At 55.3% G+C, this 23,331-nt stretch overlaps 1 protein-coding gene across 1 annotated transcript; it reads right to left on the minus strand.

The window, feature by feature from the left end:
• Positions 1–1,217: 1,217 nt before the first annotated feature.
• EXOC3L2 (exocyst complex component 3 like 2) lies at positions 1,218–22,970 on the minus strand. Its single transcript, XM_057534544.1, has 12 exons — positions 22,921–22,970; positions 18,550–19,088; positions 15,380–16,013; positions 13,744–13,855; positions 12,632–12,733; positions 12,431–12,531; positions 12,101–12,211; positions 10,597–10,732; positions 7,537–7,659; positions 6,911–7,066; positions 5,986–6,107; positions 1,218–3,704 (listed from the first exon to the last, which is right to left on the minus strand). The coding sequence occupies exons 2-12, from the start codon at positions 19,070–19,072 to the stop codon at positions 3,425–3,427; spliced, it is 2,400 nt and encodes a 799-aa protein (XP_057390527.1). The 5' UTR covers positions 19,073–19,088; positions 22,921–22,970; the 3' UTR covers positions 1,218–3,424.
• Positions 22,971–23,331: the final 361 nt, after the last annotated feature.

Raw genomic sequence — 23,331 nt, forward strand, 5'->3', positions numbered from 1 at the left:
CTTCATCTTTCTCCCCAGTGGTGGGGCTGCTCAGCCACTTCCTGGTTGCGTGACCAGGGTGACCGTCAGAGCCTTGGGGACCTCATCAGTGCACCAGGAAAAGTAACGCCATCCACCTCACAAGGGTTGACAGGGATAGGACCCGGCAGTGAGGCACAGGGTACAGTGAGTTAGGTGCATGCTTGTCCTGGCACACAGCGGGGCTGGCAGACAGTGGCCAAGAGCTCTTGGAGTCTATGTGATTGGGGTTCAAATTCCGGCCACTGCCTCTAACATACTGTCCTAACCTTCTGAGCCTACTTCCTGCCTGACAGAAACGGTCCCTTCCCCCAGGGCCAGGGGGACGGTGCCATGAGATGTTCTGCATGTAAGACGCACTCAGGGAACCCCTTGCACAGAACAGGTACCCAATAAACAGTTGCCACCCTGCCCCAATCCCACAGCCAGAAATCAGCTCCGTCTGAATCCAAACACTTAGTGTTTTACAAGCGCTCTCTCTGGGTTAGGATCTGAGCCAAACGCCTCACACAGCCTCCTCGCTGAGCGCTCCCAGCCCGCTCGCTTGGCCGTGGGGCTGTTGTCAGAGCCTGGGGTGAGCAGGAGGGGTCCTGCCCCTGGCACTCGTTGGATGGTGACTTTAGCTGCACTCCTGCCCCCATCTGGGCCTCTGTTTCCAAATCTGCAAGTTTGTTGAGTGAATCCTCGGGAGCATGGCACTTGGCACGCAGTAGGTGCTAAATTAATGCAACTGTTAGGAATCTTTCCCCCATTTTACAAAACTGGAAACTGAGGGAGTTCCCTGGTAGCCTAGTGGTTAGGATTCCAGGCTTTCACTGCCGTGGCCTTGGTTCAGTCCCTGCTCGGGGAACTGAGATCCCGCAAGCCGTGCAGCGAGGCCAAAAAAAAAAAGAAGAAAAAAAAGTGGAAACTGAGGCTCAGGGTAAGGTCAGAGCTTCTCAGGGGACCAAGAAAATGTTTGTAATCTAGAAAAAAAGTGGAGCACAATGTTCATAACCAAAAAGTAAAAAAACGCCTAAATGTCCGTCCGCTGATACACGGGGAAATAAAATGTGGTGTTTCCATACAGTGGAATGTTACCTGACAATAAAAAGAAATGACATACTGACACATGCTACAACATGATGAACCTTGAAAATATTATGCGAAGTGAAAGAAGACAGACCCAAAAGATCACTTATTTATTCACAATAGCCAAGATACAGAAACAACCCAAATGTCCAGCAGCAGATGAATGGATAAAGAAAATGTTGTATAGCCCATAGAGCAGAATATAATTCAGCCTTTACAAAGAAGGAAATCCTTCCATTTGTGACAATATGATTGAACCTGGAAGCCATTATGTGAAGTGAAATGAGCCTGTCACAAAAGGACAAATGCTGCGTGATTCCACTCACGTGAGGTATTCAAAATACTCAGACTCTGGGGGTGGGGGAGGGATGGATTGGGAGTTTGGGGTTAGCAGATACAAACTACTATATAAAACAGGTAAACAACAAGGTCCTCCCGTGTAGCACAGGGAACTCTAGTCAATATCCTGTGATCAACCATAATGGAAAAGAATATGAAAAAGAATGTCTACATATGTTTTGCTGTGCAGCAGAAACGAACACAACATTGTAAATCAACTATATACTTCAATAAAAAAATAATAAAAAATTAAAATACTCAGATTCGTCAAAGTAGAGAACAGATGGGATGGGGGGAAGGGGGAGGGGGAGTTGTTTAATGAGCGTAAAGTTAAAGTTCAAAGATCTGCTGTTCAACATTGTGCCAGTAGTTAACGCTCCTGTGTTGTGCACTTAGAAATGTGTTAAGAGGGTAGATCTCACGTTGTGCTCTTAACACAGACACACACAAGACCACATAGTCTATGATCCCATTTATACGAAATGTCCAGAACAGGCAAATCTACGGAGAGAAAAAGTAGGCCAGTGGTTACCAGGGCCTGAGAGGGATACAGGGGTTGGGTTGATGGTTAAGGGGTGCAGGGTTTCTTTGCAGGGGGTGATGAAAATTTTCTAAAATTGACTGCAGGGGTGATTGAACCGAATTGTGCACTTTAAAAGGATGAATTGTCTGCTGTGTAAATTATATTTCAATACAGCCATTTTTAAGCGGGGCACCAAAATCTGAAAAGAACCCGGCCAAACCAAGGTGAATACATCTTTAATTAAATACGCACAAAATGTTCATTCCTCAACTCCTCTCTTGTATATCACTGACATTGAAAGTGTCATTTTAGGATGTCAAGTGAGGTGCATATATCCTCTGATATCTCACCTTGTCTTGGGCAAAGAGAGGTTAAGCAGTTCCTCAGGGGGGGACAGGAACCACCGCCCAGAGAGGGTCAGCTTCCTATCCGGTGTCACACAGCCCTGGGGCTCCGAGAGTCCCGAGCCCCCACCTTCAAACGTGAGTTCAAATGTGCGTGAGGTTCTAACCCCAGCTTCCACGCTGACCCCTGGCTGCCTCCTCCTTCCGACTTCGCAGGAAAAAAAAAAAAAAAAAAGCCATGCCAGGAAGCATCCATCACAGGCTGTCCAACTGGGCCGGAGGGGCAGGGGTCAGCAAGGAGGTGACCTCAAGGTCTCCGTGGGGACCAGGATCCGGCAGGGCTGGGGGTGAGAGGCTGGAATTTTTCCCACCCTGACATTTTCCTGCGTCAACCCAGGAGGGCGCCCTGGATGCCGCCAGCCCTGCCCCCAACCTCCTTCCTCTCTTGATACAGTTTCCCGGCTACGGATGGGGGAGGGGGGGGCTTGCCAAGGTGGAACCACTAGGCCCAGGAAAGAAGGCACTCTGGGGTTGACAAAATGAGGGACGCTGGCTCAGAGAGGCCAAGGGCCTGCTGTGGAGTCACGCAGCCTCGGAGACTTGGCATAAACAGGGCGGCCCGGCTGTTCCTGCACTGCAGGGCCCGCCTCAGCCTCCACTGCCCTGCCCAGGAGTTGGACCCTAGCCCGGCCTTGGGCGTGTGAGAAGCCCTTGGCCCTGGGCCCTGCCCCGGGTCCTTCCTCCCCCCCACACACTGGGGACTCAGCCCTTCCTTGTGTTAAATAGAAACCTCTTTATTCTAAGTATCGTACGTTCCTTAATACATTGGATTGAGGCCAGACCTTGAGGTGAGGGGAAAGGGGGGGCCTGGGATATTTCTGTAGAGCCTTCCAAAACACCACCCACCACTCACTGGGCTGGGGAGGTGGTGCTGGGAATGGGCTTCATGGCCTTGGGAAAGTCCTTGCTCCTTCTGGCCGGTTTCTCTTCTGTACAGGGAGTTTGGGGGTAGGTGAGGAGACCTCTAAGGAGCTTTCCAGCCCAGGGGTCTGTGGCCCCAGACAGGGAGTTGGGAGGATGGTCTGTCAGCAGCAGAGATGGGGGGCACTGAGGCGGAGCCGGGAGAGTCTCAGTGTTGGGCCCGGGGCCGTGATGGAGACGGAGATGGAGGCCGAGGCCAGGGCAGGCAGGCCAGCCGGGAGAGGGAGAGGCGGCCCAGGAAGAGAGGGAGGCTGAGGCAGAAAGGCGGCCGGGGCACAGGGATGTCTGCAAAGAAGGCACGGTCCCGGGGGGGCGACAAGGTTCCCCCCTCAGAGAGTTCCAAGTCCCGGGCCACTGCCAGGATCTCGTGGCGGGCGACTGTGTGGTGCAGGCCACGGATGTCCAGGAGGGCTGCCACGTGCTTCCGCCTGGGGGTAGAGGAGGGGACAGGTGCACGGGGTCCTCCAGGTACACTCCCAGCCCACCTGTGGGCCCCACCCGGCCGTCTGTTCCAGAACCTGCCTTAGCTCTGGAGCCCCTTCGCTCCCTCTGGATTCCTCCTCCATACCAGTCCCCCCCAGATCCCGCCCTCCCACCAGCACCCCTAGATCCCCCCCTTCATACCAGCCCCCCCCCAGAGCTTCCCTTCCAAACATTTCCAAATCCTCCTACTCACAATGGATTCCAGAACTGTCACCTCCCAACCCAGCACAAGAATATTCCTTTTTGCCCCATCTCAGCTCCTGATTAAAATAACCTTCCATCTTCACCCCCAGCTTAGCTCAGACAGCTCCTGAATTTCCATTCTGGTACCCTTGCACCTGTTTAAGCTCTGGACTCTATAGCAACCCTTAACTTCATCTTCACTTTCATCTCAAACAGCCCCACAGCATCACTCAAATCCAGCCCGGAAGTGCTCACCCACATCCCTATCCTAACCCTCACCTCCCCCAACGCCAGGTCTGGAGTCTTTACCACTGCTGTTCCAGAACCCTCATCCAAATTCGGCCTTGGAACACTCACTTCACCTCTAACCCATTCCTGGAATTGTTCTCAACTATAATTCTCCTCCAGAACTTAAAATTCACCTTGGGGACCCTCACTCCAACCAGAAACTTTGTGCTCAAAACTGACTCTGTTCCACAACCCTCGCCCCTAAATCCAACACAATGGAACCTTCCCTTCACCCCAGTCTCAGCTCCAGATCCCGGATCCAGAACTCAACTCCAGAACCACCATCATATTTCAACTCAAGATCCTGAATCCAACATTCATTTCCAGAACTTTCATTTCAAACAGAGTTCTGGGGTCTTCACCACCCCCTTCAACCCAGCTCAGTCTCTTCACCCTCCCGCATCCCAAGTTTGGAATCCCCACAGCTCCAAAACACTCATCCAAGATGGGGCTCAAGAACCTTCCAGCTCAACAGAGGTGCAAAACACAGCCCCCAAACTCAGCTTTGGAACCCCTCCTCCCAGCCCAGCTTGAGACCTTTCCAACTCAGCTGCATATCCAAGTTCAGAGTCAAGTTCAGAAATCCCAATCCAGCAGGAGTGCCCGGACCCTGGCCCCCATGCGACTCCAGGGCTCTGTGCTTTCCCAAGGACATAAGCCCCACACCTCAGAAGCAGAACCGTCCGTCCTGAATCAGTTCCAGAATCCTCACCTTCAGCCCCATGTCCTCAACCTCAACCCAGCTGATGCCTTACTCCTGGGTCCAGGGGGGTCGTCTCTCTGGATACAGAATGTCTGTCTGCCCCACTAGCAGCGCAGGACTGCCACCACCTTATGCAAGTGGCAGTGTTGTGTGGTGGTCAGGTGTACCAGCTGTAGAGCCTGCTGCCTGGGCTCAAGTCCCAACTTCGCCGCTGGCTAGCTGTGACATTGGGCTCAGCTACTTAATTTCCGCCTGCCTCGGATGGTGCTAAGCACTCAGGACAGTGCTGCCTTTGACGTGCAAAGATTTTCTCAAATAGCTTATATTCTAAAATAACTCTTACCTGCTGCAGCCTTGCAGCCAAAAAATAAAAAATAAAATGCTCAAATACTGCCTACAGAAAATAATAATAATAATAAATAAATAAATAAATAAATAAATAAAATAACTTACTTACAGAGTGGGTATGTAAGATGCTTTCTTAGGTCTGACATAAGAACTCAATAAGCAAGAATTGGTATTGTTACTGCTGTCACCACGGATGATGATTAATCAGCCCCCAATAATCCTATGAAAAGAGTATTATTGTCCCCATAGATCAGAAGAGGAAACGGGGGCTCAGAGAGGATTACAGAGAAAGGAAATGGTCCATCAGGATCTGAACGGCGCCTGCCACTGTCCCAGTGCGTGTGCGCCCGTGTGCCCGTGCGTGTCCCCGTGTCCCCCGCGGCTCCCCAGCTGGGCCGGCCCTTCCTGCCGCCGGGCGGCCCCGCGCCCCCCTGCCCTGGGCTTCCTGTGACTGCTTGTTTGTTTGCGAGCCCTGGTGGCGGCGGCGGCGGCAGCGACGGCGGCGGCGGCAGGAGAAGGAGGGAAATCGTATTAATAATGCCCTGGTTCCAGCAGGAAACGGCCGTCAGACACGCTCGCCGCCTCCCTCCCTCGCCCAAGGGGCAGGAAACGCAGGGACGGATGCCAAGGCTCGCCGGGAGACCTCGGCCTGGCGGCAGCGCGGGCAAAAAGGAACCAAGGCGGCGTGGGGGCGGGGATCTCACCTGATGTCTGGGTAGTCCCGCACCAGCATCCCCACCTCCATCTGGATGCTGGGCGTGTCTTCCAGATGCAGAACTTCGGCCAAACGGGGCACCACGGCGTCCAGCCACGAGGCCTGGGATTCCTGCAGGGGAAGACCCCGGGCTCACACTCAACACCCACCCCCTCGAAACCCACAGCCTCCCAAGGCCTCGCCTCGCCTGGCAGTTTTCTCGTCCGTAAAACCGGGCAGAGGGCAGACTGCAGTCAGAGGTTATCTGGAACCTTTGGAAATTTGAAGAAAAATCCATAATATAACCTACTCCCAGTTTTGCAGATAATTTGGGGCTCGGGGACACCCCTCAAAACCTATTCTAAATTTGCAAAATGTTACCATTGGGGGAAACTGCATAAGGTATGCCAGCGATCTCTCTGCATTCTTTCGTATAACTGCATGTGACTCTACAATTATCTCCCCCAAAATTAAAAAGAAAATTCCAAGGACTCTAGGTTAGAAACTCCTGGAATAGCGGCTGAGTGAGACCCTTCCCGTCCAGCTCATTACAACTGGGTACAAATAAGATTTGCTGATTTTTAAATGCTTGGGTTTGGGAACGCTAAGGTTCCGAGTTTCTCTTGCATTTAGCGACTGTCTGTGCTCATAATAATAGCTAATGTTTAGGTCCTAAGCCCTTTTAATGGGATTTATCTAATCCCCACAACAAGGCATAGGGACCATTTTTCTCTTCATTTGCGCCCAGAGCGCTCTCTCTTTCAGTTAGAAAGCCAATTTTTACCCTCAGAGGGCGAAGATCAGAGTGTTACTATTGGCTGCAAATTGGGTGAGGGTCTTATCCTAAGCCCCCGCCCCCGGCTATCGAGTCTGGGGATTCCGGAAGCCAGGGTTTTCCGTAGTTTCGGAGCCCCCCGCCCCCGGGCCGCACTGACCAGCCGTCGGAACAGCCTCTGCAGCTGCGCCGCGTCCTCCCGGAGCCTGCCGGCCACGCGGCTGCGGGTCCGCGCGGAGCCGCAGCGCAGGCGCCCGCGGAACAGGGGCCGCACGTACTCGACCAGCGCCCGCCGGTGCAGCTCGGCCACCAGCTCCTGGGGACCCGGGAAGACGCGAGGGGGTGTGAGCCGCCGGTGACCCCCCCCTCCCCGCTTCCCACCCGCCCGCTCCCGCTCCGGACACCCAACGGGAATCCCTGCCCACCCCCAGCCGCCGTCGGCCCTCCCGGCTCCCAGTGGGTGACCCCTGTCCTGCCCCCCCAAATCAGCTCGCGGACCCTCCCCCACCGGCCCCCAAAGGGTGCCCCATCCCAGCCCTCTCCGCTTTCTCCGGAGCTCCACCATCCAGAGGCCGCAATCCCGCCAGGATCCCGCGCTACACCCCGGTATCCGCGGGCACCCTCCGCGCAGACCCCAGGTAGAGCGCCACCTATCTCTCCCTGAGAGAGCTTCTCCCCACCTAGGAGGGGTCTCTCCCCTCTGAGCGCTCTACGTCCGCTCTCCCACTCTCCCCCCACCGGCGCCGGGTTCCACCCTGCGTCCCTCCCCCGCACAAGCAGACGCACCTGGTAAGGCTCATCTTGCATCCTGCGCAGTGCCAGGGCCTTAGCGCCCAGCGTGCCCACGATGCCATCCAGGGCCTCCGAGCTGCTCAGCCACTTCCTGCGCATCAGCTTGCTGAAGTGCGGCTGGGTGGGACAGAGTGGGCAGAGGGTCACAGTTCGCCTCCCTTCCGCCCTCTTTCTTCACAGATCAATTCAACATTTGTTCCCAAAACGCTGCTCCGAGCTGAACCAGGGCTGCGCAGTGCTGGGGACACAGCAGTGCGTAGACAGTCCAGCCCTGCCCTCCTGGGGCTCTCCTCCAGAAGAGGAGACAGACCCGTTCCCCAGACAGTGACCACTCAGAGTGGCCACGGCTGGAAAGAGGGAGCCCAGGGGTTTAGGAAGCCCAGCCTGAGTCAGCATAGAGAGTCAAGGAGGGCTTCCCGGAGGAGGGGGCACCAGAGCTGAGGCCAGGAAGATGGTCACTGTTAGCCAAGTGAGCGGTGGGAGAGGGAGTGGCTCAATCCCAGGGGAAAGCCAGTGTGAAGAAGGTTCAGATTTCAGATGGGCTTGCGGGTCAGAGGACCAGAAAGAAGGTCAGTGTGGCTGGCAAGACCATCTATATAACTCACGGGCCCAATGCAAAAATGAAAATGGGAGACCGTTTGTTCAAAAAGTATTAAGAACTTCAAGACAGAGAGAGCAGAGCTTTAAACCAAGCTAGGACCCGTCTAATCAGGGGGATGGGGGGGGCTGTATGACTGCCCAGTGAAGAGATGGGGCTGGTCAGGTGAACCGAGCAGAGCACACAGGCCTCCTGGGCTTGGGAGGAGCCCCAGATTTCTCTTGAGGGCACTGGGGATCCATGGCAGGTTCTAAGCAGAAGAGGGAGAGGGTCAGCTTTGTGCTTCACCGAGATGGCTGGGAGGGGGCAAGACTGAGGCAGAAATGGGGGGTCTGGAAGGAGGGGAAGGGGTGAGAAGGGATGAGGAGGGGAAAGGAGAACGCAGGTGGCAGATTCATAGGATGTAGTAAGTGGCCACCCGTGGGGGGAGGGGAGGGAGGCAGCTGGATCCTGGAGGTGGGATGGGCAGTGGGTCTGTCCCTCAGATGGAGGCTGGGAGGAGCGAGGGGGAGATGCTGCCGTCGGATGGACACTGGGAGCATGAGGTGCCCGGACACCTCTGGGGTTGGTGTCCATGGGGGTCTGAAGCAGGTTCCTATCCCACTCAGCCCAGCACTCCCTTCCTGCTTTCTCATCCCATAGTAGCCCAATTTTCTGAACCTCCAAAAATGAGGCCTGTGGGCTTCTGTTGGAAAGCAGGTGTGAATCAAATGAGCTGCCGCTCTTGGTACAGCACTCAGCTCAGGACGTGTTGCTGTTGCTGTAAACTCTGTACATTTATGAAGTTCCCTAATGGCCAATACCCGAGGGCCAGGACCCAAGCTAAGTACTTTATGGCCACAAGCCCATTGCTTCCTCACAGCCATCTGAGAAGCCTGGAATTCCTGGGCCCATTTTCCAGATGCGCAAACATAGACCCCCAAAAGGAAAGCCATTTGCCTAAGTCCTCCTACCTGGAAGCAGTACAGCCAGGCCTGGAACAAAGACTGTACCCCCTTCCCCCCAACACTCGCTTACTTTCATTCCCATGCTTGTCCATTTAGTCATTCAACAAACACTCTCTGAACCCTTCCTGTGGCCCAGCCCTGGGTGGATCACTGGGGATACATTAGAGAACGCCTGGGGACACAGCACAAAAGGAGATAAACAAAACTCCAAGCGCTTGATAATTATAAGCACTTGGGGGCCTCTGAATTCTGATCTGATATTTGATGATATTAAGGAATGATTGTTCCATTTGTTAGGTAGGAAAATGGCATTGCGGTTACATTTGTTTAAAAAGGCTGGGTTCCTTATCTTTTGGAGATACAGGCTAAAGTGTTGATGGATAATGATAGGATGCCAAAGATGTGCTTGAAAAGAATCCAGTGGGCAGGAGAGGTGGGGCGAGAGGTGGAGTTGATACTTGCTGGAGCCGGTCCACAAGAGGTCATTCTGTCATTCTGCCTACTTTTGTGTATGTTTGAAATTTTCCATAATAGAAAAGTTATTTTAGAAACATTCCAACAAATCCTTGCCCTTGAGAAGCTGACATTCCAATGGGAGGAGACAGATTGGAAAAAAAAAAAAAAAAAAAGCAAAGGATATAGCCTGGCAGGTGGTGATAAGTGCTTTGGAGACAAATAGAGTGGCGGGGCGGGGGGGGGGGGGGTGGGCATGTGGGAATCTCAGGGGCTTCTATTTTAAATAGGGCAGTCAGGGGAGGTCCTTCTGAGAAGGTGACATTTGAGTCAAAACTTGAAAGAAGTGAGAGAGGGAGCTTTGTGGCTATTGAGGGAAGAGTAGTCCAGGCAGAGGGAACAGGTGCAAAGGTACTGAGGTTGGCATGTGTCTGACACCTTAAGGAGCAGCAAGGGGCAAGGAGGGAAGTGGGAGGAGATGAGGTCAGAGAGGGAAAGGGCAGACCATGTGGGCCTTGGGGGCCACAGGGAGGACTTTGGCTTTTGCCCTAAGTGAGCTGGGAGCCATGGACGGTTCTAAGCAGAGGTGGGACACAACCCGACGAACAATGTGGATTGAGCACGAATTACAGCCAGGGACATGCACACCTCTCAATTCCATTCCCGGGTACTCCCACCAGATCCTCACCCCGCTCTCACCCACCTCTGAACCTAGTCCCCTCTGGGCATGTGCAGGACCCCGGGGATGAGTGAATGAGGCCCTAGGGTCTAGGAGAGGCTGGGCAGGGATTTGGAGGACCTCAGTGAGGAGGGGCTACACCCAGTCCCCTAGGCCCCTTCGTGCTGATGGCTCTCTGTCCTCCCCCTGACCATATCCTCCCACCTCTTCCTTCCTGTGCCCCCCCGTCCCCCTAAACGGCCCAGACATGGCCATCACCCCCCCACACCCCCTCTGCTTCCCGAACACTGAGTCATGGGCTGAAAGGAACTGCAGGATGGGGCGGGGGCACTCCCCTGTCCTGGCCCCGGCCCCACCCAGCCCACTGCCTCTCTCACCTGCAGCTCCTGGAACAGCAGGTCGGTCAGGATGCGGTGGCAGAGTCGGGTCACTCGGTCCAGAGCGCTGGCTGCTGCTTCCCGGGCCGGCTCACTCTCAGGGGGTCCCACCCGGGCCAGGCGCTCCGCCAGAGCCCTGTGGGGATCAGTGGAGCTGAAAGTCAAGGAGCCTCAACATCTCAGCCCAACTGCCTGGACCTGTCTCCCATTAGACGGACCCTATTTTGTGGGGCACAGGGGCGACAGGTCAGATGGGGAGCTGGGGGAAGTCAGGGGCTCTGGGTGGGGGGGCTTGGGGGCTGGGAAATATCAGGGGATGTCTGGAGGGTTGGGGGTTGGGGGGCTCTGTGGAATGGCTGGGAGTCTGGGGGATGGAGTGGGGAGGAAGGGGTCTGTTTTGCTGCTCTCTGGGTGAGAGTGGGGATGCTTCCATCCTAAAAGTTTGTGCTTCTAAAGGACTGTAATTCTAAAATTCGACCCTTCTCATTTTCTGTCATTGTGACAGTTGATGACCCTCTCCATCACTGAAAGGAGAATAACTTGGTTTGGAGGGCAACTGGGCGCTTCCTGCCCAAATCCCAGCAGATCCCCTTCTGAGAATGTACCCCTGGTCCCCACACTTGTGGGAGTTGACAGATGTGCCAGGTTTTTCTCTACAAAAGAGTGGAGGCGACTGTCCATCCACTGGGGACAGATTAAATGAACGATAGCACATCCAAACAGTGGAAGACAGTTCAGCTATAAAAGATAAAAAAGAAGCTGGTGGGAACTCTTCAGGCGCTAACAGAAAGATCTCCAAGGTGTTAAGTGGAAAAGGACAGAGTGTGTTCAATATTCTACCATTTGTATTTTTTTTTTAAAAGGAAAAGGAATAATATGTATGCACATAGTAATTGATTTACTTGTATATTATGAAATATGCATATGCATGGTATCTATGCATATGCATGAGGTGTGTCTATGCATATATATATATACTTATTTACACATATTTACTGGTAAATGTATCAAATACCCCTGGAAAGATATGTGAGACATTAGCAATAACCGGAGGGAAGGAGTGGGGGAGGGAGGCTTTTCACTGTGTGCCTTATTGTATCTTGAATGCATTCCCAATTTTAAAAATTCAATTACAAATAAGTTAATAAAAAGGTAAAGTAATATAACTTGAATCACTTTGCTGTACAGCAGAAATCAACACAGCATGCTAAATCAACTATACAAGGAAAGTATTATAAGATAAAAATGTTTAAAAATATGTAATCCCTAGAGTCTGGCTTCTAGGTTCCTGTAATTGTAACACTCCCAGGTTCTGATTACTCTATAATTCTAGTGCTCTGTGATGCTACGGTTCTTTCTAGGAGTCCCAGGTTTTATGCTTCTAAGGTCCCCTGTATATGCCGCTCGGGGCTAGCTCTGCGATCCCCACCCAGGATCCAGGCACCCCAGTTCAGCTTGTCACCCAGGACTGGCCTTCTCGCCCACACACTGGGGGTGCTCTCACCTCAGGGGGGGCCCACAGTTGACCAGGGAGATGGTCCTGCTGATATAGGTGTCGGGTAGCAGCTCCCGGACTCCTGGGTTCTCATGGAATCGTTCTACGCGCTGCTGGAAGCTGGTGGGAGGAGAAAGGGAGGATGGTAGACAGATGGAGCGCCGCTGGATAAGGGTCCCTGGCTGGGCACTCAGCCCAGCAAAGCCTGTGATCCCCACAGAGGCGCCCCTGCCCACTCTGACTTGATTCACTTTCATCTCTCCTCTCTCTGCTGGCTCCCGGGTCCAGATGCCCCACCGCCACACCAGCCCTGCGCCCTTCCCCCCCAGCCCTCCATACCTCTGCAGGAATTCTGCCAGCCCCCCCAAGCAGCAGTGGGCCATCCGCTCCCCAAACTCCTGGCTGATGCGGGGCGCTCGCTCTGTGTGCTCTTCCAGCAGCTGCGTGGTCCGGGGGGATGAGAAGTGATGAGGAGGTGAGGTCCCACCTTCCCACTGGTCGCCATCCAGCGGATTCTCCGTCCTCTTCCCCGCCCCCTACCTCACACACATCCTGTGCCAGGCTGCTGGACCAGTCCTCTGCACTTCCCCAGTGCTCCTCGTCCTCCTGCAGCACTCGAAGCAGGGCTGCCCGTGTCTGAGCCTGGAGTGGGGAAGTGGGGGGAGAAGCAGGAGTCAGAGTCCCTGGGAGCCTCTCCCTCCCTTTCTCACACCACGATTCCCCCCTCTTCCCTGCCCCCCCACCCCACCCCCATCCCGCCCCTTAGCCCCCAGCAGGTCTGGATTCTGCCTGTGAGCTCATCAAGGTAACGCTGGGGAGAGAGCCTGGACCAGAAAACTTCCCCAGCCCCTTCCATTCTTAAGTCTACAATTTGGCAGTTGATATTGAGTCTGTGGTTTTAAGCCTCCTCCATCTAATAGCCAGAGGGTTTAAGGGCTTATTCTCTCATTATCTGATGATTCTAAGACTCTGCTCTCACGTCTGCAAGACAGTTCTTTCATGATTTCCAAATTCTGTGATTCAAGAATTCCAAGTGTCTAGGATTCTAAGGTTTACACATCTCTTGATTCTCTGGTCCTATATTGTCTTCAATTCAGTGAGTCTGAGAATGTAGACTTGTTCGGTCCTGAGATTCAAAGCTCTCAAGTTGCAAAGATACTAATTTCTGTGGCTGGGGCAGGACTGGCTTTTAGACCAGAAACACTCCTGTGGCTGGGATGGCTGTTTACAGCTTGGGCCATTCTGCTCAGCGGTGCCTGTGCCCGGCCAGTTATTAACCGTGTTTACTATCAGCCCTGCTTATATGCAGAGATGCTTTGATGCCCTCCTTCTGTGAGTCTTTGAGTCTGCGAGCTGAGGTTCTGTGACTGACTCTCTCTTGCTGTAAGATTTGAAGTGTCTGAATGTATTGAACCTTTACTGAGTGTCTCCACGCCCGGCTGGGTGCTTTGGGTACGCTGAACATAAGACAGAAGTGATCAGTATGGGCTTACATTTCTATGTCTTTTGGACGGAACTCGGAAGTCCACAAAGGGCAAGGGGAGATGGAAATAGGGAAAGGGGGCGGGGAGAGGCCCCCAAGCTCAGTGTGACCCCTCCCTCTCTGCAGAGTGCCTCCCGCTCCCTAATCAGCAAAGCCAAGTTCCAGGTACCTTAACGTCTGTGACACATTCATCCTCCAAGCCACGAAGGGTGCCAGGGGACAGAAGGGGCCCCAGCTCCCCATTTTCCAGGGCGACCATGTCCACCAGACCTAGGACCTCTCTGGGGGTGGGGGTAAGAAACAGGGGGGGGGGTCTGTGAGAGGTGGGGCTGGGCAGCTGAACCCCTCCCCATCCCCATCCCTTCACAGCCTGTGTGTTTATGACCTGGGCCTCTCCCTTCCTCTCTCGGGGCCAGCTTTGCTCATCCCTCAAAGGAAGTCTCTGGAATTGTTGCTCCCCTGGCTCCAGTTCCCTGAGTCAGCTCCCTGATGGATGGTGTCCGGGCAAGACTCGTAGGGGTCAAGTCCAGGCTCTATGACCTGGCACGCAAGAGCTTCACCAGACAGAAGCTCCCTTCCACCTCCGCCCCTAGTCCCTACGTCCTCACCTAGCCTTGGAAGCCTCGCCACTCCAGCCCTCACTCCCTGCCTCTACCCTCTTGCATGCCCCGGCCTGCGCCTGTGCCATCACTCTCCCCACGCCTCCCCACCACCCCTGCACACCCCAGGCCTTTGCTCATGGCATCCTCTCAGCCAGAAGCCCCATCTCCCTGCAAATCAGACTTAACTCATGTCTCACCATTCCAGGCTCTCTATTCCGCCTCCACCTCTCATGGATGGCATGTGAGTGTCATGAACATATACTCCCAAATGGGATCTGGACAGGTCAGTGTTGGTAGCTGTTGCCCTCCCATTCTTCTGGTGACAGCATCCTGATTTCGATGAGGAGTCACCCACTCCCTCACCCTCCAACGTGTGGCTTGGGTGGCTAACTCCCTTTTCCCTGGAGCCTGTAGGGACCCAGTCATAGCTGATCACCGTACTCCATCCCCCAGCCCCAAGAATGGAAATGTTTTAAGATCCAAAGGCTCGATGGTTATCGGATTCTAGGACTGGGAGGGTCAATGGTACTCAGGTTCTAGATGCTAAGATTATAGAGTTCAAGGGACCAAAAGTGCTACCATCCTAAAACTGGAAGGACCGACTGTGGCAGAGTTCTAGGATCCAAAGGGGGGAAGAAGCTAAGATTTAGGATTCGAAGGCTCATTGGCGCTAACGTTCTAGGATTGAAATTGTCATCAGTTCTAAAGTTCTAAGATTGGAAGAGTCATCGGCGCTTGTGCCCTAGGGTCTAAGGGGAAAGCAGTGTTAAGGGTTCTAGAATTCCAAGGGTCAACAGTGCCAAGATTTTAGGATGAGAAGGGTCATTGGTGTTAAGTTTCTAGGACTGGAAGGGTGGGCAGTGCTAAGATTCTGAGAGTGTTGATGATTCTAAAGATTCTTGGACCGGAAGGGTCAACAATGCTAAGATTCTAGGACCGGAAGGATGGCGGGTGGTAAGGTTCTAGGATCAGAAGTATCCCTGTTGCTGAGGTTCTAGCGCGGGAAGCGTGGAGAGCGCTACGATTCTCGGGTTGTAAATGTCACCAGTGCTGAGCTGGAAGGGTCAACGATATTAAGGTTCTAGGAATGAAAGTCCAGGAGCGAGTGTCCTTAGGTTCTGAAGGGGCCGGGGCTGGAGGGAGTAGGGGGGAGCGAGGGTTCTACGCGACCTTGGGGCAGCCGATCCCTAGGCCCTCACTCACCTGGGGTACACCTGGTTGTGCCAGTGCAGCAGCGCGTAACGGTCGGCCAGCTGCAGCCTCCGGCGGGAGGCGGCCCCGATCCACTCGGCCAGCGCGCCGTGGTAGCCGCGCAGGTAGACGCCGAAGGTACCCAGGCCGGCGGGGTAGGAGGGCGCCAGGCGACCCCGCACCACGCCCATGTCCTCCAGCAGTCGCCCCCGCAGCGCCTCCAGCTGCCCGGCCAGGCCCCCGGGCGCCCCTGGCGCCGCCGCCTCCAGGCGCTCCCGGGCCGCACGCGCCACCGCCTCCGCCCAGCGGGCGCGCAGCTTGCGGGCCGCCTCGGGTCCCCGGCGCCCGTCGGCCGCCTCCTCCTGCACCAGCACCTGGCCCAGCTGCGCCACGGCGCCCGGCCCGGCGCCTGCGCCCGGCCCGGGGCCCGCCAGCGTCTCGCGCACCAGCGCCCACATCTCGCGCTGCAGGGCCTCGTACAGCAGAGCCACGTCCCGGGCCCGGCGGCCCCCGCCCGCGCCCTCGGCCTTGGGCGGGCCGGGCGCGCCGCCCCCCGACGACGCCAGCTCTTCGGCCTCCAGCTCCAAGATGTGCTCGTCGGCCCGCGCGAGCTCGCGCTGCTGGATCAAGCTCAGGATCTCCAGCACTGTGGGCGCAAAGCGGGAGATCAGGGGCTGGAAAACCGGGCGGAGGGGGCGAAGAAAGGAAACGGGTAGGAGGCGAGGGGAAGAGGGTCGGGAAGGGGGAGAGGTGGGGGGCAGAGAGGGATGTGGGGGCATTTCAGGAGAAGGGGAAGAGAGGGGTGTCAGGTGAGGGGCCTAGGAGAAGGGAGGGGGAGGAGATGGAGGAGGGAGCAAGGGGGAGAGCCAGGACAAGGGGGAGGGGACAGGAGGGGGTTAGGGAAGGGAAGAGGGGGTTTGGCGATGGGAGAAGGAGTCTGGATATAAGAAGGAGGTCAAAAGATTAAAGGGTGTCCGATTAGGAAGAGGATAAGATGAGAGGAGGAGTCAGAGGAAGTGGGGTTAAGGGAATGAGGAAGAAGGAAAGGGTTAGGGCTTGGGGTAAGGGCTCAGGGCTAGGAAGAGAGTATCAGGGCGTAGGTGAGGATGTGGGGAGGAGTTAGGGGAGTTGAGGGCGGATAGGATAGAAAAAGGGCATCAGGGTCAAAAAAAGGCATCAGAGGAAGTGGGGCGGCCAAGGGAGGACAGTGGGAGCCAGGTAAGGGGGAGAGGGATGAAGAGAGCCAGTGGACTGGGGGGCAAGGTGGGGGCATGGAGGTGGGAAGAGGGTATGAAGACCAGAGATGGGTCTTTCGGGGGTGGGGACAACTATAGGGGTAACCTGGCTCTCTGATGGTTTCACCCTCCCCCAGGAGAGGGGAGTCATGGGCTCGGGAGGCCTCTGAGTGAAGGCAGAGGGTCCCAGTGGCCCAGGGTTACCCCCAACACCTCCAGCCCCCTCCACTTCCTCCCTGGCAGAGAAACTATTTCCTGGCCAGTGCTATTTCTGCCCATCCGTTTCCAGAAGGCGGGGGCTTGAATCACTCCCTTCTCACCTCTCTGTGGTGCCCTCCCAGTCCCTAGGGAGCAGGGGCTGAAATAGCTTCTGGCGCAGGATGTGGAGGGCATCAGGTTGAAGGAAGGGCTCTCCAATGATGGGGCAGCAAGGGCTGTCCGTGGGGGGAGGGTAGGAGTGGGGATGGGGGTGGGGGGATAGAGACAGGGTAGGGGATAGGGTTGAAGGAAGGCGGGGATTGGGCAGGGCTGGGGCTGGAGAAGAGGATGGGGATGAAGGTGGAGGCTGGGATGAGGGAGTTTAGGATTAGGGTGAGGTTGGGGCTGAAATCTGAAGAGGGAGATGGGAAAGGAATTGAGAAGGTCATCTGGAGTTTGGGGTAGGGATGGGCTTGGAGATGAGTTTAGGTGAAAGCTGAGGATAGAAAGAAGGTAGAGATGGAGGTGAGTTTGAAGAAGTCTGGACGTGAGTTGGGGTTAGGAGTGTGGACAGTTGAAGTTGGAGGTTGGAAATGGGGGGGTTAGGATTGAGACTCGGGATGGGTGTGGAGATAGGGTTAAGAGGTTGAGTTTGGGGTTAAGGTTGAAAGTGGGGGCTGGGAGTGCGACTGGGACTGAATGAGGAAGTTGGGGAGGTGCATGGGGTTGCAGGGGGACGCTGAGATGGACCTGGGGTTGGGGGTCGGGAGTGAGACTGAAGAGGGGAAAGGGTTGAAGCTGCACACAGGGATGGGATTGAGGATGGGATGGGAGTAGAGGAACGAGCTATGGCATGGGACTGGACCAGTTGGCGGTTGTCATGGTTTTGGGCATAGCAATGAGGTTAAAGATGGCATTTGGCGAAAGGGATGGATTGGGAATAAGCATGCGGATGTGCCTCAGGTGGCGGTGGCTGATGGGGTTGGAATAAGTATGGCTGGAAACCAAAAAGGCATTAAGGAAGACACTGGGGTTTGGGGTAGTATTGGGGTTGAGGATGCAACAGGGGTGGTGTTATGAGTCGAACTGTGTTTGTCCCCCACCCCAAGAAGAAGAGATATGTGAAGTCCTAACCCCCAGTACCTCAGAATGGGATCTTATTTGGAAATAGGTAATTTACAGAGGTAAGCAAGTTAAAATGAGGTCATAGGGTGGGCCCTGATCCATTATGACTGGTGTCCTTCTAAGAAGGGAAACTTGGACACCAAGATAGACATGCACAGAGGAGAAGATGATGTGAAGACAGAGAGAAGGCCATGTGTGGATGGAAGGTGGGAGGGATGCAGTTACAAGGCAAGGAGCGCCAAAGATTGCCAGCAAAGCACCAGAAGCTGGAAGAGGCAGCTTTGAAAGGAGATGGGATTGAGGTTGAATTTGAGGATAGTAACGGAAAGAGGGTTGAAACTGGGGACAGGGAGGGGATTGGAGGAGATGAGACCAAAGTTGGTCATTTGGTTGTCGTTGGACAAGGGGACGAGGTTGAAGGCAGATGGAGAGAGGGACAGATTGGGCTGGGGGTGGACACGGGGCTGAGGCTGGAGCTTGGTGATGGAGATTAGGACCGCAGCGGGGACGGGCTGGCCGTGTCCATGGAGGTGGGCAGATGGAAGCTGGAGATGCGAATGGCGATGGGGTCACGGGTGGAGACACTGTGATTCTCCCGGGTCTGGGCCAGGGCTCGCGACTCACCTGACAACGGCTCCTTCATCTTTGGGGGCTCCGGGACCTTGGGCGGGGGCTCGGGAGCCGCCTCGCCTGCGGGCACCACCCTCTCAGCCAGTGACGCGCGCCGGGGCTTGGGCCCGCGCCCCAGTCTCAGGAAGGCCAGTCTCCGCGCAGCCTCCCCAGCCGCCTCCTCGTCGCCGTGGGCTCGGGCCCCCTGGAGCCTGGCCAGGAGGCCAAAATCTGCTGAACTCCTGCGGATCCCCGGTGTCAGCACACGGCCCAGGAAAGAGCGAGGCTGCCCGTCCCCAGGGCTGCCCGCCCGCCGGCCAGGGGTTCTGCCCAGCCGGAAGGGGGCCAGGCCTGCCAGCTTCTCCAGGGTGGCACGGCGGCGACATGATGTTCCGTTGGGCAGGGTCTCCCGTTCCCCAGCCTCCTCTTCTTCCAGCCCTGAAGCTTCCTCAAAGGGGTTCCGAGAGGACCTCAGGGGCAGTGTCCCCGCCCGGGACATCTTAGAGTCTGCCACCCCTAGACCCTTCAGGATGGGCATTTTGACAGGCGGGGACCTGGGGAAAAAATAATGGACCATCGGTGGTGTTGATGACGGGTGGCATTGATGACAGTGCCTTTGTGTACCCAGCACTTTGGGGCATGTGTGCCGAGCACTGGTCTGAGCACTTACTTACCCCTTGAGTCTGCACAATCTCATGAAGAGAGTAATGTCACTATGCCCATTTTGCAGATGAGGAAACTGAGGCTCAGAAGAGCACAAGTGTTTGCCTAAAGTCCCACAGTGATTCCGGGACAAAGTCGGGTTTCAAACCCAGGCCTGTCAGATTCCAGACCCCGGGTTCTCTCCCCTGAGCATCGGCGTCCAGACCCTTCCCCTACCTTAGTCCTGCCCAGGGGTGTTCATCATCTTAGTGCACCCTCCTACTCCATGAGGAAACAGGCTCAGAGAGGGGAAGGGTCTTTCCCACGGTGGCACAGCCAGCGAAGGGCAGAGACTGCATGGGGACCCAGGCCCCACCCCACCGTCTACCCATGTGTCCTGCTCACACAGTTGGGCACCTGCTTCGTCTCCCCTGTCCAGTCAGTACCCCTGTCTCCTCTACCCTACCGCATTCATTCCTCCAGCAAACATTTTACTGGGAAATATCCAGAACAGACAAATCCATAGAGACAGAAAGATTAGTTGTTTCCAGTGACTGGGAGAGGGGGACTGGGCTGTGACCACTTAACTGGTACGGGGTTTCCTTTTAGAGGGATGAAGATGTTCTGGAATTAGTGGCAGTGGTTGACAACATTGTGAATGTACTAGATGCCACTGAATTGTACACCTTAAAATGGTTAGTATGGTAAATGTTATGTTATGTAGATTTTACCACACACATCCCCTTACACACATCCCCATGCACACACACACACACACACACTCGTGCACACACACACACACACACACACACACACACACACACAAACTGATTAGGTATTTGCATGGGCCCAGCCCTGAGCAGGCACTGAGGACACAGCCGTGGCCAAGGCAGACCCAGTCCCTGCCCTCATGGAGCTCGAAGCTTCCCGAGTCCTGCCCATTCCTTCTCCTAAATCCCTGTCTCCTACCTCTTCATGGCCCCTGCCCCAGTCCAAGCCCCCTCCTGCTTCCCTGCTGCAGCCTTCTCCCTGATCTCCAGCCTCTAGTTCTCCTGTCTACCTTGGAGGACCTTGTTAAGGCCTAGACCTGCCCCTCCTCCTGCTCTTAACCCTCCATGGCTCCCCAGTGCCCTAGAGATAAAATTCAGGCCCCCCTGCTTGCCAGCTGTACACCTCTTCAGCACTATCCCACCTTCTCCTCCTCCTCACCTCGGGCTCCTCTGGGTTTCAGCATCTGTTTATACATGGAGGCCTGTTCTCCATGTTCCATTCAGGCTTCAGGACCCAGCCCCAATGTTGCCTCTTCCCAGATGCCCAGGCTGAGTCAGGTGCACCCCCCCTTGAAACTCCCACTCTGGGTCATCACTGTCTGGGAATGGGTCTGTGTCCCCCACTGGGCTGTGAGCCCCAAGAGGGCAGGGGTGGGGCTGCCCCTGTGTCCACCGTGTCCACCGCTGTGTCCCCAGCTCCCAGGGCAGGCACTCTGGGAATGAGTGGGTGCTAAACAGGAAACGAAGGAGACAAGGACTTCATTCCTCGTGGGAGAGGAGGAATGATAAGTCAAAACAAGGAGCAGGCCACGCAGGGCCTTGAAAACCGTAAGGAAGGGCTTGGGCTTTCTCCTGAGGGCACTGGGAGCCATAGAAGGGCGCTTTTGAAAATGATGAAATATTCCAAATGTTCAGAAAAGTATAGAAAATAAATTTAATAAACACCCCTGTGCTTACGATCCTAGCTGCATCTAATGCAAGCGTTTGCTCTTTTGGGTTCTTTTTTTTTTTTTTTTCTTTTATGAATCAAGCATTGCAGGAATTCCCTGGCGGTCCAGTAGTTAGGACTCTGCGCTTTCACTGCCAAGGGTGCGGGTTCAATCCCTGGTCTGGGAACTAAGAATCAAGCATTGCAAATGCACTGAAGCCCCCCCAAGCCCATCCCTGATCCCGCCCACTCTAGCCCTCTCCCAAGGAGAGCCGTCCAAGCGGACTTTGACCCCGTGCCTGCCTACCCAGACTGGTATCCAGAAATAATGTATTGTTTTACGTGGTTTTGAACTCTCCATAAATACTGTCATACTACATGTATCCCCTGTATCTTGCTTTTTTTCCCTCACATTTTACATGTGAGATTTCCCATGCCTGTCTCTGTGGTACTAATCAAGTGCTGCATGGGGATGTGTGTACGGGGATGTGTGTGGTAAAATAGATTAACCAATCTATGTTAAGTATCAGATGTTCACACATCTTCCTATGGCTGGACACATAGGTTGTTTTGAACTGGGACAGGTTCTGAGCAGGTTAGGGACAGGGTCAAGATGGGGCAGTGGGTGTGGGAGTGCACGGGGGGCCTGGGAGGAAGGCTGATGCCGCAGGGGCCCTGAGTTGGCTGAGCCATGGGCAAGAGCATCTCCTTTCCTGGTGGGGACGCCCCTTCTTTCCTCCCTGACTTCACCCTCTACACCTTAGCCATTGTTTCTCAAGCCTCCTTTTCTAGAAACACTGTCCCAGCCTCTCTCCAGTCTCCATGGTCCCCGATCCCCCAAGGAGGCAGTCACCATGGCAACCCTTGCCTGGAACCCCCCTGGCTGTGGGCAATCGATACCAGCCCCCCTCCCCATACACACACTATTCACACACTGATTTATCTGTCTTTCATCTTCCAAACTGGCCTCCACATGCCTAATCCCCAGAATGGCTCCATCATCCCCCCCCCAAAAAAGTCCACCTCCCCCTCAAAACAGGGGCCTCCAATTTCCCTCCAATTGAAGTCAACATCACCCAAACTGGATTTTTTTTCACCCACGCTAGATTTGACATTCCCACGCTGGCTCCCATATCCACCCCTAAACTGGATCCCCCCTCAAACCATTTCCAACATCCTCAGACCTGGCTGCAACATTTTCCCAAAACTGGCCCCGACGTCTTTCCCCTTCCTGGCTCCAATACCCACCTCTGCAAACTGACATCCTGCCCCCTCCAGCCCCCTCGTCTGCCTCCCAGTGCCCGGCCCCTGACTCACTTCCGAGGCATCCCTCAAGCCCCCAGCCTCCCAGCTCCTGCAGGATGTCTTGGCCACCAGAGCTTCCCTCTTTGGGCTCCTCCTCCTCTTCCTCACTGCCAGCCTTTCCCCAAAGTCCCAAACCCTCTGCCGGCCAGCCGACCTGTTTGCAGAAGTCATCACCTCCAGTCCTGTGTCTGCATCAGGGAACTGCCCTTACAAATTGTGTCCAGTACAACCGCAGTCCAGACCTTGCCCCCAAACAATTCTGTCACCAGCCCAGCCTGTTTCAGGCTCATCCACATCTTCATTCCCAACCTCATCCCATCTCCTGCTCCATCTGCATCCCAAGCCTTGTTCCGGCTGCATCTGCAAGACCCCATCTCCTGGGGATGGAGCAAAATGCCCATCCCTCTCTGGCCTCAGCCTTCCCACCTGAACTCAGAGAGCTTCCGACCCAATGACATCTTGTCTCTCTTCTCCCTTGGTGGTTCCAAGCTCTCCATGGCTCCCTGGCAACCTAGATCGTCCGAGTCCCCAAAGTCTTCCCTGCACCCTCCTCCTGCTCCCCCCTCTCCTCCCGCCACCCTCTTGCTGGTTGGCACCCTCCCGAGGTCAGGCTCTAGAGTTTCTCTTTGCCCCCAGCCTCTCCTGGCTTCAGGGCACACGTTCTCCCAAATTCTGGTCCAGCCCCCAATTCAGAGGGCCCCAGGGGCGTGTGAATCCTTCCCCCTCCTCCCACAGACTCACCTCCTTGTCAGTGCCCCTCTGTCCGTGCTGCTGTCCTGTCCTGAGGCTACTTCAGCCAGGACTGCTGAGAGCTTGGATCTGAGGAGGGGGGGTTAGAGGAGGTCAATTTCCTGTCAGGAAACCCCTCCCTCTCTGGGGCCAGGGGCGGGAAGGACTTGTTATCTGTCTGCCCTTTTAGGCCAGGCTGTGGTTGGGCTGGGAAGAAGGACAAGGCCGCAGTCAGGTCCCCACCCTCAGCCCCCAACCCCAGGCCGGAATTGGCACCGCCCCCCCTGCCTGCTCTTCACACCTCCCAAGGTGACAACACCATCCTGGGTACCGCCGGAGACACCCCATGCTGGATGTGAGCCCGAAGCTCTATCTTGCGTTCCCTGCTCTGGGGTAAAGACATGAAGGGAGGTTCTGCTGGGC

This window comes from Balaenoptera acutorostrata, chromosome 19, assembly GCF_949987535.1.
Source record: "Balaenoptera acutorostrata chromosome 19, mBalAcu1.1, whole genome shotgun sequence".
In the NCBI taxonomy this organism is placed as follows: Eukaryota; Metazoa; Chordata; class Mammalia; order Artiodactyla; family Balaenopteridae; genus Balaenoptera; species Balaenoptera acutorostrata.

Excerpts from the sequence above, each read along its gene's own strand:
- EXOC3L2 (XM_057534544.1), bottom strand. The coding sequence starts at position 19,072 with ATGCCCATCCTGAAGGGTCTAGGGGTGGCAGACTCTAAGATGTCCCGG. Across the intron at positions 12,734-13,743 it reads AATGTGTCACAGACGTTAAG|GCTCAGACACGGGCAGCCCT; the intron begins GTACCTGGAACT and ends TCCCCACTCCAG. Across the intron at positions 10,733-12,100 it reads AACTGTGGGCCCCCCCTGAG|GGCTCTGGCGGAGCGCCTGG; the intron begins GTGAGAGCACCC and ends TGATCCCCACAG.